The sequence below is a fragment of the Cotesia typhae genome, unplaced genomic scaffold (genome assembly GCF_013202065.1).
Source record: "Cotesia typhae breed Kobodo isofemale line unplaced genomic scaffold, CoteBio_Ctyphae contig_122, whole genome shotgun sequence".
Taxonomy (NCBI): domain Eukaryota; kingdom Metazoa; phylum Arthropoda; class Insecta; order Hymenoptera; family Braconidae; genus Cotesia; species Cotesia typhae.
The window spans coordinates 1,210,680-1,224,802 of NW_027423714.1; the positions used below are offsets into that span (position 1 = coordinate 1,210,680).

The following is a 14,123-nucleotide window of genomic DNA, read 5'->3' on the forward strand; positions in this document are numbered from 1 at the left end:
GAAAATTTTCGGGCGCCTGAAGGAAGACCGAAGTTGTGTTGGCGGAAGTAAAAATTTTTCTTGAAATTCTATTCTTGGTGGAAGTAATTTTTTCTTAATTCAAATTATCATAAATACTTGATACAATAAATTTTTATATTTTATCAAAATTTTTAAATACTTTAGGGAAGCAGCGCCACTTACTTCAGCTAAGAAAAAAATTTTCTCACCTTGAGATAATTTTTCTCTTGAATATTTGATACCCATTTTATACTATTTTAGCGTGCAATTTTACATATTGAATGAAAAAAAAATGATTCAATATTATTTGATCTCCCAATTTGACATGTTAGTCAATAAAAACATTAATGAAAATTTACTATCAAGATATTTAATTTTTTGGAGCAAGAGAGAAATTTTCTCAAGGCAAGAAAATTTACTTCTATCAAAAACAAAATTTTTTTAAGCAAGATGCTGAATTTTCTCAAAACAAAAAGATTTTCTTGACTTAAATAAATTTTCTTAGATCAAAATACATATTTATTAAAGCAAGAGAATTAATTTTGTTGGAATAAGTGAAATTTCTTGTGTCAAAAAAAAATTTTTTTTCGCTCAAGAAAATAATTAGGAAAAATAATATTTTCTTCGCTCAAGTGAACCTTTTTTTCTGTGTAAAGAAATAATATTAAAGATTTTAATGAATATTTCTTGCATGATTCTCAAATAAATTGACAATAAAATTAACTTAAAAAACTAAACTTTAGCACTACAGAAACCTACAATACACCTAAAACAATTTTAATATATACCACAAGCAAAATGACCAGCAGCAATTTTCCAATTACCCCTCGGGAAACAACAATACATTAATCAATAAATCCGCAGTTTGAACTCAAGCTCGTAAACAGCGTGCGATTAATAATTATTAATTATATAACAACCAAAGAACCTTAATAGGAACAACAGTTAGCAGGAGCGAAACCATCAACAAGCCCCGCGCATATAATCGACATTGTTGGGGCATTGTTTACGGTGGCCAGTGAATTTATCAATACACATGCCTTGGCCGTCAGCATACTTTGCATACCCGAATAATTTCACACACTATTGGGATTAAACGACGTGTATGTTTGGCCATAACGTTTACATAGTTACCAACAAAACTGTGCAATCCTCAATACTTACCCAGTCCGCAATCCGTTGCAGTCTGTTGGGATATAAAATGTATAATACATATAACATTGATGGGGAAAGAGGAAAGTGTCCAGAACAAAACCGAATTCACAGGTTCATATATCCCTTTAAAACCTTGGCGTCATAATCCACCATCCGGCAAGTTCACGTGACCTTTTCGACATCATCTAGTAAAGGACATAACACATCAAAGTAAAGCTGTGTAGAACACCAGTGGATGACACCCTGCCCCTTCCCTGGTAGATGATATAAGGCACAACAAAAACAACCCTATATAACATATAACACATAACACTGTATAATCCTTAACCCGAAAACCCAAGCCGTTAGCTGTTGACATTTAGCCTCCCAGGTCTCACCATTTTGCCAGATACTATACCCAATACATCTGTATAGACTACCCGGTACTACACGGCTTATGTTAAAAAGCAACAGAACAGAATAAGGAAGAATAACCGGTTGAGGGTCTCGAAAAAGGATAAAGTAGGCGGAGGTGACCGCGGATACAAAGGACACGGATCTTGGCAAAAAATTGACCTTTTATAGGGTCTGCAATCGGTGTATATAAAGAGTTACTACCTGATCCGATACTTGGTTTATATCCGGAAGCATAATCAGTGATGGGGCCAACATAGGTAACCCTATATGCCATGCTAATGGGATTGGCATTGTTCCCATTAACATTACAATAAGACCCTAAACGGGGTGGTTGTTGCTCGAGGTGAAATGAAAGACCATATAGACTGGCGTGCTGTGCTATCCTGTAAATGAGAGAGCTCAGTCTATGACACCTCGTAGTGGGTACCTAGTTCCTAGTTCCTAGTTATGTGTCATTGTGTGTCACATTGTCTAACGCCCTGGTAATGCGTGTCGTCGAGATCCGTCCCGATGATACGACTACCAAATACTCGGGTTCTTGTTATGATAATCGTTTGCTTTACCGGCATTATTGCAAGCGGAGGCGCTTCCTCACAATATTGTGATATCCGATATACTCTTTATGCCCATCTTTAGTTCTCTGTCGCTGCTATTAGGCAGTATGTTGATCATGCCTTTCAAATATTCTTTTTCTTTTTGTTGAATTTAGATTTTCGAGTTGATGGCTTCTATACCTGCGTTTTATGTTGTAATACAAATTTCAAAGACTAATTTGTCCAGATTTTTTTTTTAGTATTGTAAATTTAAATTTGTTTGTTTGGTTGGGTTTATTTTTGGAGTTTTTATGAATTATCCTCAAGGCCAATGGGGTTTTTAGATAAATAATATTGAAGAAATTTACTTTTTGAGGATTAATTCTTTTACAAACATAATACTGTAGTAAAGGAAAATTTTCAAACCAAAAAAATTATTTTCAAGAGTTTTATAATTTTGAATCAAGCAAAAAAATTTTACTTGATTCAAAAATTTTTTTATTTGATTAAACTGATGAAAAACTTCAAAATGATTTTCATTGAACAAAAGTTTTTTTCTTAAATCGAGTTAATTTTTTTTTTTTTAATAAATCAATTAAAGAATATTTTGAAGATAAAATAAATTAATATCGACGACTGTCAATTGTATTTATCTTTGAATATGATGAGTCAATTGATTTATCGAAAAAAAAAAATTAAAAATCTGTATTACTATATAAATATTCAGGATCTGCCTGTCTGTTGAATTTTTTTAAATTTTGTTCCTAATTTTTAAAAAGTAAATTCCCGAGTGAGAGGTGAATAAAATTTTTAGAAACTAAAATAAAATTTTTTCTATTGAATAATAATTAATTCTGATAGTTAATCTTAACAATTCATTAAAATCACTCGTTTAAGTCGGTTTCATTAGACAAAAAATTGTATAGTTATATCGATAATATTTTTAAAAAATCCGATTTAGCAAAAATTTTGCAGGCCACGACAAAAATGTGGAATAGTAATTTTTAAATTTCAGTTAATTTAATGTAAACGGAATTTTGCAGTCTAAAATTTCGAAAATTTTCATATCCTTCGAAAGGTACACAGAAATAGAAAATTAGATTCAAGGGTAAATATTTTTAGCTGAAGAAAATTATAAACAAGACTAAAAATTTCTTGAACTAAATCAAAATTTCTTGAGCCAAGAAAATTTTTCATGACGCCAGAAATTTTTTTTTTTTTTTTAGTAGCAATACTTTATTTATATTTCAAGAAGTAGCCGAGCTCTTCTGGATATAAAAAATTATTTATTTGCTAAATATAATGTTGACAAAATTTGAAAAATAAAAAAAAAAATGAGGTGAAAAACAAGAGGGATCAAAACAGCAGAGATTTATTCTCAGGCATTGCAAAGAGTACTTTCAGTATCACTATCATCATTATTATCATCATCAGGCTCTACACACAAAACAGCACTGTACCAATCTATTACAATCTTACTTACGAATTGCAGAGGTGACGTCACTGACAATGGAAGGTCGAGTCGTGATTAAAGATCGAGACTGCGTAAAAAGTTTTAGAGTGTGCTTGTGAGCACAAGTTAAGCGTTTTTAAACTACCAAGCCTTTTATTTCTCAGACTGGCAAGACGAATGAGAAATATTACCCTCACTAAATTTAAATAAATATTCTTATCACACTCTAACGCTATAATATTATTGACCCGGTCTATTAAACCTCCAAATTGGCGGGTTAAAAAATATTCAAAGATTAAGGATGTCTTATTCAAATCTTGAAATTGATGTTGATGTAGTCCTAAAAATTTGGTAGCGATCGTGGCAATTTAATTTCAAGTAATAACAGTGTTAGTCAGTAATTATCGGTTTAATGAGTAATTTGGCGCCTCGATTCGATTTAACGCTAGCCATTATTATATTATATTATATTATTTGGAGGTGAATATCTTCGAGTGAGGAGTAACGAGTATCCGGCACTCATTTCATTCGTCGCAGCGTCGTAAGCACGCGTCGAGACGATAAATGACCATAGTCGAGGGTGCGTATTATACATAAGGTCTCAATGCACACTTACACGAACCCTCGGTTCTGTTGATGCACGTAAAAAATATATATGTTAAATCTTATTTAACTGAGTATAAACGCGAAATTTGTCAAAACTTCTTGGGTGGTTTATTATGCGGCTGGAGAATTTTATTTACTATGACAAAAAATTAATGTTAATGTAAGCATATTAATTATATATTTTTTAATGGATTGTTATTTAATAATGCGAATTTAAACATTTTCATCTATTGGAACTTATTGTAGAGTAGTTGAAAATTTGAGTTGCACATAGAAAAATTACAATAGGACTGGCACTCGTAGAATTATTGCTTAGAATTTTATAAAGTTGTATATCTTAGTAGACTACTGTTAGGAAACGATCTTAAAAAATATTCAGGAGCTTCATAGAATCGATACGCCGATGAAAAAATTAATTTAATTCAAAAGAAAAAGTTTTAAAGCAAGAATATTATTTTAAAAAGCTTTATTGGTTACATGGGTTTCCTCCGGAAAAAAATGGCCTATTTTCAACAATTTTTTTTTAATAGAAAAAATGAAATATTTTACTCAAACTTTTTACTGTCTTGAAAATACATGTTTAATAAGGGATTATTGAAAATGAAAAAAAAAAAAAAATATGTGCTATAGTTAAGACTTCAAACTAGGTCTTGAACGAAGAAAAAAAAATGAAAATTGGATTTTTGGCAGAGATTTTTACAAAAAAATTAAAATTTTCGGAGCATTTTTTTTTTTTGAATAGTTGTAATTGAAAAAAAAAATCTTTTGTTCAATACCTTCTAAATTATGTCTCGAAGACCTGTCTAAAATTTTATCAAGGTCGGTTAAGTAGTTCTCGAGAAATATTGGGTACCGTCTTCGAAAACATAGTTTTGAGAAAAATGTGTTTAAAGTTTTGAATGACAATACAATAGCGCCTTTTTAAAACTGTATCTCTGAAACTATTATTCGGATCTTTGAAACTTTAGGACAATATTCTAAAGATGTTGGACAATTTAATAAGACAAAAAAAATCGAGTTTTTTAAACCGTGAAACTCATGTAACCCCTAAAAGCAAGAACTATTTTATGTTAAAAAACTTTTCTACTTAATTTAAGATAATGAAATTCTTTAAAATTTTTTTCTTTAATCGTTAATTTTTTGTCAATGCATAAAAGCGAGGAAAGTAATGGATTATATTATTGTTATTAGAAAATCTTTAGCGGTTTTATTCTATGATTAACATTGAGAAAAACAACATTAATTAAATGTACTATTTAAGAATAAAGATATTAATTTAAAAAAATGATAAATAAGAAATAATTATAAAAGTGTAGACAAAAAAATCAAATAATTTTCATTATTACTTTATTTTTCAACAATTGAGAATATGTTAATAAATAAAAAAGATTCCATTAACTAAAATACAAATTTAACGACTAAGATTCAATTAATCTTGATGAATAGTATTGAAATAAATGAAGCAAGCATACTTTCATAATTATAATTCCGACACCTAATGAACAAGCAATCAGTCCAAGATACAAGTAACTCATATTGACCTCATCATGATTTATAGTCCAGCCTATTTGTCTCCTCGATCAGCGTAATTAATTCGTCAGCCAATGTTTATTAATAAGCATAAGCATAAGTACATTAATAAACAAAAAAATAAAAATAAAAACGGAACCAAGGGGTCACGCAATAAATCTTGAGATAAAATATTAAACGTGGACCGGACTGAATGTGGACGAAAATAAAAATGTCGAAGAATGTTGGAGATTGCTGCTCTATATAATGTTTGGATGTCGTCAGCTTGTCATCAATTAATCCCATCAATTGGAGTAACTGCGGCGTCGACGAGTGGCGTCTCATAATCAAGCAATGCCAACGTTATTCATCTCCACCCATTACATCTCTCCACTTTATATATTTATTATTATTCCCGTGTACGTGCTGGTATTATTATTGCTACATTGGTAGATGCGTTAACCGCTAAATGCCCTGGCGCCTGCTCGACTGGATCCCCATCAGCTTCAGCACACGGGCAATACAACACAACTTAACGTAAATTAACCAATCTTGATTCTCAGTGACCACCAGTCTCCCTCAATAATCTTTTCAGTCTTAACATTCTACGAGTTCTCAGTCTCAGTGTCTTACATACGTCGACAATCTTTCCCAACCTCTTACTCCCTATTTCTATCCTTTAAACCGCTACTCTTCTCTTCATAAAATTAAATTAAAATACTTTTGACCATAATACAAGGAATTAAACCATTTGACATTAAACATTTTATTTTTTATTGAACGAGTATAATTTTGTTTAATAAATTTTTTGGAAATATGAGAAAATTCTCAAAATTTTAAACTTTAAATTTCCACACAGAAAAAAAAATACTTGAATCAATTAAATAATTTTAAAATACTTCATTTTCTTCATTTGAGTATAAAAATTCTTTAACTAAGAAATTTTTTTTGGTTTAAGTAAATTTTACTTGATTCAAAACAATATGAAACTTTCCAAAATTATTTTCTTGGCTCAAATATTTTTCTCTCTGTTAAAATTAATTTTTTTTTGTACAGTTATGTTAATTTAGATTAAATTAAAAAAATTACTATTCTGTATAATTTTCATCTCTTGCAAAATTTTTGATTGACACATCCTTGAAAGACTTATTTTTATTTATTTTAATAATTAATTTATAGCTCGTTATAAATATTGTTGTGGTTATCGAATTACCAATTGGTAATCACAATGAAAATTATATTAACAAAAGATAGTGTATGTATTTATTTTAATTTGACGATCGTTTAAACATTGTTGAGAGCTTGATAAAGTCTTAAGAATAAAAAGACGAAACTTTGCAATTCAGTGATTGTTTAAATTGATTTAAATGTATTTTTCCAACCAACCGTGATCCTGATATTTGTTTTTTTTTTTCGAATATTATTGATATAACAATACAATTTTTTAAAATGAATTTTTTTATTGAATGAAAATGATTCAAGCTAGTGACTGTAATGAATTGTTAAGATTAACTATCAGATTTAATTGTAATTCATTAGAAATAATTTTATTTTAGCCTATAAGAATTGTATTTACCTCTCAGGAATTTACTTTTCAAAAATTCGGAACAAAATTAAAAAAACTTTTATCTACAGACAGACAAAAAATATTTATAAAGTAAAACAGATTTTTAATTTATTTTTTTGATAAATTAATTGACTCAAAGATCAATACAATTGATAGTCGTCAATATTGATCTATTTTGTCTTAAAAATTATTTTTTAATTTCTTACGGATGTTTTAAATATCTTGAAAAATTTATTCATCTTTTAAAAGCTTGAATTTAAGTCAGAGAATTTTTTGCAAGGTACCGGCGGGTAATAAGACCTAGCTAAGGGAGATTTGGAAAAGAATCGAAAATATTGGATTTAATTATTGCAATGTATCATTAATTTTTAAATTATAAAAATTTTAATTTTAATCGATCAGATTAAATACTCTAGATTTATGATAAAATTTTTTGAATGAACTATAAAAGACTTTACTAATAATTATTTTCATTTTCAAATGTTACAGATGCATGCGGGTTATCAGACGTAGCGCATATTGAGTCTCTCCAAGAGAAATCTCAATGCGCATTAGAAGAGTACTGCCGAACACAGTATCCGAACCAGCCAACCCGGTTCGGGAAACTGCTCCTGAGATTGCCATCGCTGAGAACAGTGTCATCCCAGGTGATCGAGCAGCTATTTTTCGTCCGACTGGTCGGAAAAACCCCGATTGAAACCCTGATCCGTGACATGCTGCTCAGTGGCAGCAGTTTCAACTGGCCCTACATGTCCACAATGTGACACTCTGTATGGCGGCAGCTAGCTTCCGCATAACAATAATCATACTATCCATCGCCGACTTGCCATTGGATATCAAAGGGTCTTTAGTCAATGTTTTGGTACCTCCAAATCACTTTAATTCTTCGACAATGTAATGTGGAATTGGAACGATTCATGCCAGTCAAAAAATCATTTAACTTTAGTAAATTTTTTTTCACCAAAGCAAAAAACCGTATACGACTAAAAAAGATCGTCTTTTAGGATTTTTTAACTACAAAATGGATTTACATTAACGAGTATGTTCGCAATGTTTAAATCCAGACATTGGCAGCGTCTGATAAATGTATAGAGTTAATATTTAACGTTTATAACGATAAATAAATAAAAAATAAAGGTCCAATGTAGCTGGCCATTTTGGAACTTAGAAATTAACGTCCACGACATCTAGCTCGGGCCGAATAAAACTTTTATGCAAACGATGTTTGGTTAGAAAAATAGTTTGTATGTCATTAATATTGTTGAAGATATATTTATTAATATTTTTTGTTTTAAATTTGTAATTAATCAGGAAGCTTGTTTATTTTTTGTATTTAAAAATATTTGAAATTATAAATTTTAATTTAATATAATAGCTTTCTAATTAAATTAATGAAATATAAAGGCAAGTGTGATTTAAAATATTAAAATATGCGGAGTACAGTGTATGATATTGTAAAGTAAATGTGGCAATGTTACAAGTTAATTACTTATTAATTTTAGTCAACAATTGTTAGGATTTAGATATGAATTATTTTTTATGTTATTATTATTAATATTATTATTACTACTATTCTTATTATTATTATTATTATTATTATTATTATCAATAATATTATTATATTAATGAATTGATTAATAAAAAGTAAATAAAATATATTGTTTTTCTTTTTATATATATATGAGTAAAAATTTTAATTAATCAATAAGCGCAACAGACACTTGACAGCGAGACAATCCAGTCAGTGCCGGTGGATAGGGATCGAGCCCACGCGAGTGTAATTTTTTTTATAAATTGATATGATTTGACATCATGATAATAAAATGTATTCTATGGATTTTTAGCGTCCATACCATGCCTGGAACGCATTTGCTCACATTGAATACACTATTGATATCAAGTATCGAGTATAAATGAATTAAAAAAAAAAAAAAACGCAATTTTGAAGACACTTGTTAATGTATTATAATTTCGTCGGTCCTTTCCTTAATCCCGACCTCTTTTGTATACGTATGTATGATACATTGAGATGTGTATAAAGACATTTAGTAAGAGTAATGAACACTTTTTTGTAATTATTGTAAATAATTGACTAATTATAAATAAAATATATGTGCATGTATAAATAAAAAAATTATACGTATCGATACGTACATAGTACGTTATAAATATATTATTATCATTATTATTATTAATATTATTACTATAATTATGATTATATAGAAAAAAAAAAGAGTATAAATATATATTATACATATATAAATGAATAGGTGGGTTAATGTGCGAGTGTATGTATGATGAGTTGCATTAATGATAAAAAATTATGAGAAAAATAAATAAAGTGAATAAAGAAAAATTAATTGGTTGTCTATTTTTTTTAATTTTAGAAACTTTTGCTCTTATTGTAAGTGGAAAAAAAAATTTTTATATTTATTATTATGAATTTTTAATTTTTTGAATTAGAATAATTATTAAAAAATGTTTAAGGGACTTTAAAGAAATGTTAAAAAAAAAAAATACTAAATTTTATAGTATAAAAATTATAGAAAATTATTTTCAGACTTTTTGTAAATTTTAGAATATCAAATTTTTATTTTACTGACTGCAGCGACGGTAATAAACTTATAAAGTTGAAATTAGTAAAAAAAAGTGTGAATTCGTCCATTTTTTATGCTACACGGAAAAAAAAATGACACTGGATATCATCTCAAATTATACTCAGTGATATCTGTGGTGAAATAATTTCAGATAGTAGCTAGAAAAATCTAGATTACACTGCGTGATATCTGGATTATACTCATTATAATCTGGATTATACTAGCTACTATCTAAAATTTTTTTTCGCTCAGTATAATCTAGGATGATTCCAGTATCATCTTGTTCTTTTCGTGTCCACTAACAAAATTTTTTTTCTCGAAATATTTTTTAATGAAAGTTATTTACTTCTCAGATAATTTTTTAAAAATTTTGAGTTTTGCCAACTGAAAAAAAATTTCTTTAGTAAAAATTATTTAATAATTCAGATACAAATGATACAAATAAATTTCTTAATCGTAACTATATAAATTAAAAAAAAATAAAATCATAAGAATTTGCTTGTAAAAAAGAAAGCAGCCAAGTATAACGCACTTGACTCTAAAAAAAGTCAATTCTTGGATTGTCACCCCAGCGAGAAATTATTTGTGCATCGCGTGGCTTGGAATTCGTCGCCGCGTCGTCTTGATGGAGATTCTCTCAGTTAAAATCCCTTTACTCTCTAACTCTTGTTATTTAAACTCTTTTTCTTTCTTTTTCTTATCTTCTTTGTGCCTGATACTTTATTCTTCATTTTTTTTTTTGATCATTTTGTTACGAACAATTGTTTATATTGGGGCACACCGATTTTGAATTCCCGGGGCCCGAGCTAAGCTGCCGAGACCGCGACGACTCTGGCATTTAAAAAAAAAAAAAATTTATTCACAAAAATATAAAAAATAATCGAGCGAGCAGCATCAAAAAAACAAAACAGTCACAATTGAATTGAGCAAAAAAAGTACACGCACATAGCAAAAATATTTACAGTTAAAAAAATTATTTTTGGGGCTGAAAATTTTATTTAAGTCGGAATAAAAAGTTTAAGCGTGGAAAAAATGGCTAAAAAGTAAAAAATATTTACTTCTTACTTTTTATCTGAATAAAAGAAAAAAAGAAGGAGGACATAGTACACGATGCGATACGATGAGTAAAAGAAGTTAAGAGAAGCTACTGAGTATTTCGCTAAAGGGTGAAAGCTCTTTGTGTATCGTCGAGGATCGTGACTGGATTTCCTGCAGTTCTCCATGAAACGATCACCCGAGACCTCGTTCCTTTGGTCCCGTGACTCTTTTATGTATACAGACATATGTGTCTATGTGTATCGTCCGGTTTTAGACTCCATAAAACGTGCCCAAGCTCACCGATCACTGGATGTTTACTTTGTAAATTATTTTTATTTATTCTTCTTTTATTCTTCTTTAACTTAAAGAAGTCCCTGCAGACTGGACCAAGTTGGTCCTGTCGCCTGCTCCTGTGTCTTGTGTTGTCTTGTGTCCTGTGTCCTGTTGCTGCTGCCGATGCCGATGCTGACCCCCGTCGCGTATGCTCTGTCTTCTGTTATGTGTAATATGGAACTAACCATCGATGCTACTCCTCCTACTTTCTGGCTTCTTCTTACAGCCTCCACGGTTGCCGGTTTTTCAATTTTATAACTTACAACTATGACTATATCTACATATTTATATTTATATTCATACATTCTTTACTTCTGAGTTTATATCAGGTACAAATGGCAAATAATGTAAAGCTTCATTCCAAATCGTCGAATTGAAAAATTACTTCTTTTTTTTTTTATTAAAAGCATTAATCCGCAAAAATTTCTCAATTTTAACGAGTGTGAATTTGTACAATGTTTTTAGAAATTAATTACTTTGTTTATTTTTATTATTTGTTTAATTAGAAATGTTCATTTTTGTGACTTTAAGTTAGCTGTCATTTGACAATTATTTTATTTTCTTTAACAAAAAAATTTGTTCTAAAAAATTGCATTTTTAATTTATTACAATTCCTGCAAGTCCATTTTTTTAATCATTTCTTTTGCTATAATTTATTTGTTAAAGAAAATTTAAAAAATTGTGAAATGACAGCTAAATTTAATGTCATTCATTTTTTGATTTTTTATGACTCCCGAAGGAAACCCATGTAATCCCTTAGATAAGTTGTGTTTACTTATAAAAATAATTTAAACTTAAATTATAGTTTAAAAGAAGTTTACTGAAAATTTTTAGACCTTAATCTTTAAAATGTTGTAGTTTATGAATTTCTCAAAGATTAAAAAAAAAAGTGGGTTGATAAGTTCAAAATTCATAACTTCTGATTAATTTGATATATTTTGAAGTTTTTTTCTTCTCAAAAATATGTCGAGTTAAGAAATAATTGAAAAAAGTTCTTGAAGGAAGCCAAATTTTCCTGAGCCAAGAAAATTTATTTTTACTCCAATAACTTTGGTCTTACTTAGATTAAAAATCATGTTAATTTCAAATTAATAATGTGATTAAATATGAGTAAAATATAGTACAAACTACTTAATTGTGTTTAAGTCGACCAAAATTGTCGGACTATATTAAAAAGTAAAAATAATAATTCTTTGATTATATTTAGAAAAAAATGTACTTGAGTAATGATTTATTAACACAAAATAATTGATTAAATAGAATACTTATCATTTTATCACGAACATTCCCTAACTAAGCCTTATTATCCGCTGGTACATTACACTGAGAAAAAAAAAATATATTTACTCAATTAACAATTTCTTGGTTCAAGAAACTCGATGACGATCAAATATTCTATTATTATTAATTATTAATTTCTGAAGAGAAGAGCATCAATATTTATCTTTAGATAATAGATAAACAAGAGAATAGCTTTATTTAAATCAAGTAAAAATTATTTTAATCAATTTAACAAGTTCTTGAGCTAAGAATATATATTCTTGAAAATTTTCAGGAACATAAATTCTTGTATCAAGAAAATTTTCTTAATAAAAGTATTTTCTTTTCTCAGTGTACATTAAAAAATAAATAATTTATAAAAAATATTAAATATAAATGTCCCTCACAATATTACAAAAATTTAAAATTTTTTATCCAACAAATTTATAAAAATAAAAGCATTGAATTAAGTAAAAAAATAAAAAAATAAATACCAAAGAATTTTGGTCACATGCCAGAAGTAACTCGCAAAAACAAAGCATTCATTACTCTTATTCCCATTGGACATATATCTCTCTAAACTATGTACACCATTTAAACTCGTTAGAGCACCATCTGCTCAAGCAAATTTAATTTTCTCTTTCTTAAAAAAAAAAAAAAAAAATTAAAAACCCCATCTTTGTCTTTATTTGCTTGGTTCTTTAATCTAATCTAATTGAATAACACTTTCGCCTAATGGTAAGTGGTAAGAATCCTTCCCCTTGAGCGAATGCCACGAGTGTATAACAAACATACAAGTATTTGTATATACTTTCGATTGACCAACAATTCGTTTCGCAATACTTGTGAAATAATTGTTGACACGCGTGGAACGTATGCACTATCACTCTCATGAGACACTCCGAGTTTTAGTTCTACATGTATTATATTATGTGTTTTGTATTAAATGCGACGTCAGACAACACACTGGTATTCATACATTTATACATTTATACACATAACACATGAGTAGTAAATATATCTATACATATGTATCTAGTCCTACATAATCTATTGCCTGTTGCTGTTGTGCGATAAATTGATGATAGAAAACTCGAGAAATTAATAAAATTGCACTCTGTCATTGACTAATTATTTTAAGCTTCTCTAATGCTGCTCATTACTTAGCTAATTTATTATTATATTTTTAACACATTATTTTTCATCGAATCATTTCTTTATGTGTTTATCTAATTTATAAGTCATTATCCATGGAAACTTGTAAAAAGATCGGTAAATAATTTTTAGTTTGTTTGTAATTAGTTCAATACTTTAAGAGGGATAGCCACTGTGAAATTAAAAAAAAAAAATTAATTTTTTTTATTAAATTAGAGTTTATACATTCAAAAATATGTATCTAGAGTTTTATATGGAAATTCCAAATACTTTTCGAGTTATAGTCATTTTTATAATAGCGTATCAAATTACCATTTCCCTTCAAAATTTTTTTTTATTTTAACTTGATGTTTATTCAATTTTCACATATGCAATTTTTTTTACAATTTATTTGTTAAAAGATTTTTAAATAAAAAAAATTTTACGTACCAATTGATTTCAGTTTCGTAAATATTTATTTTTTCATTTTAAGAAAATTATTTTGAATGATTTTATTGCCTTGAATCAAGCGGAAAGTTTCT

At 28.4% G+C, this 14,123-nt stretch overlaps 1 protein-coding gene across 4 annotated transcripts in view; it reads left to right on the top strand.

The window, feature by feature from the left end:
- Svp (COUP transcription factor 2) overlaps positions 1-9,579 on the top strand; it is a 103,835-nt gene extending 94,256 nt beyond the window's left edge. For all 4 annotated transcript variants that reach the window (XM_074251238.1, XM_074251230.1, XM_074251213.1 and 1 more), the window contains exon 4: positions 7,709-9,579. In XM_074251238.1, the coding sequence (XP_074107339.1) occupies positions 7,709-7,983 (275 nt within the window). In that variant the 3' untranslated portion in view covers positions 7,984-9,579. The remainder of the gene's footprint in view (positions 1-7,708) is intronic.
- Positions 9,580-14,123: the final 4,544 nt, after the last annotated feature.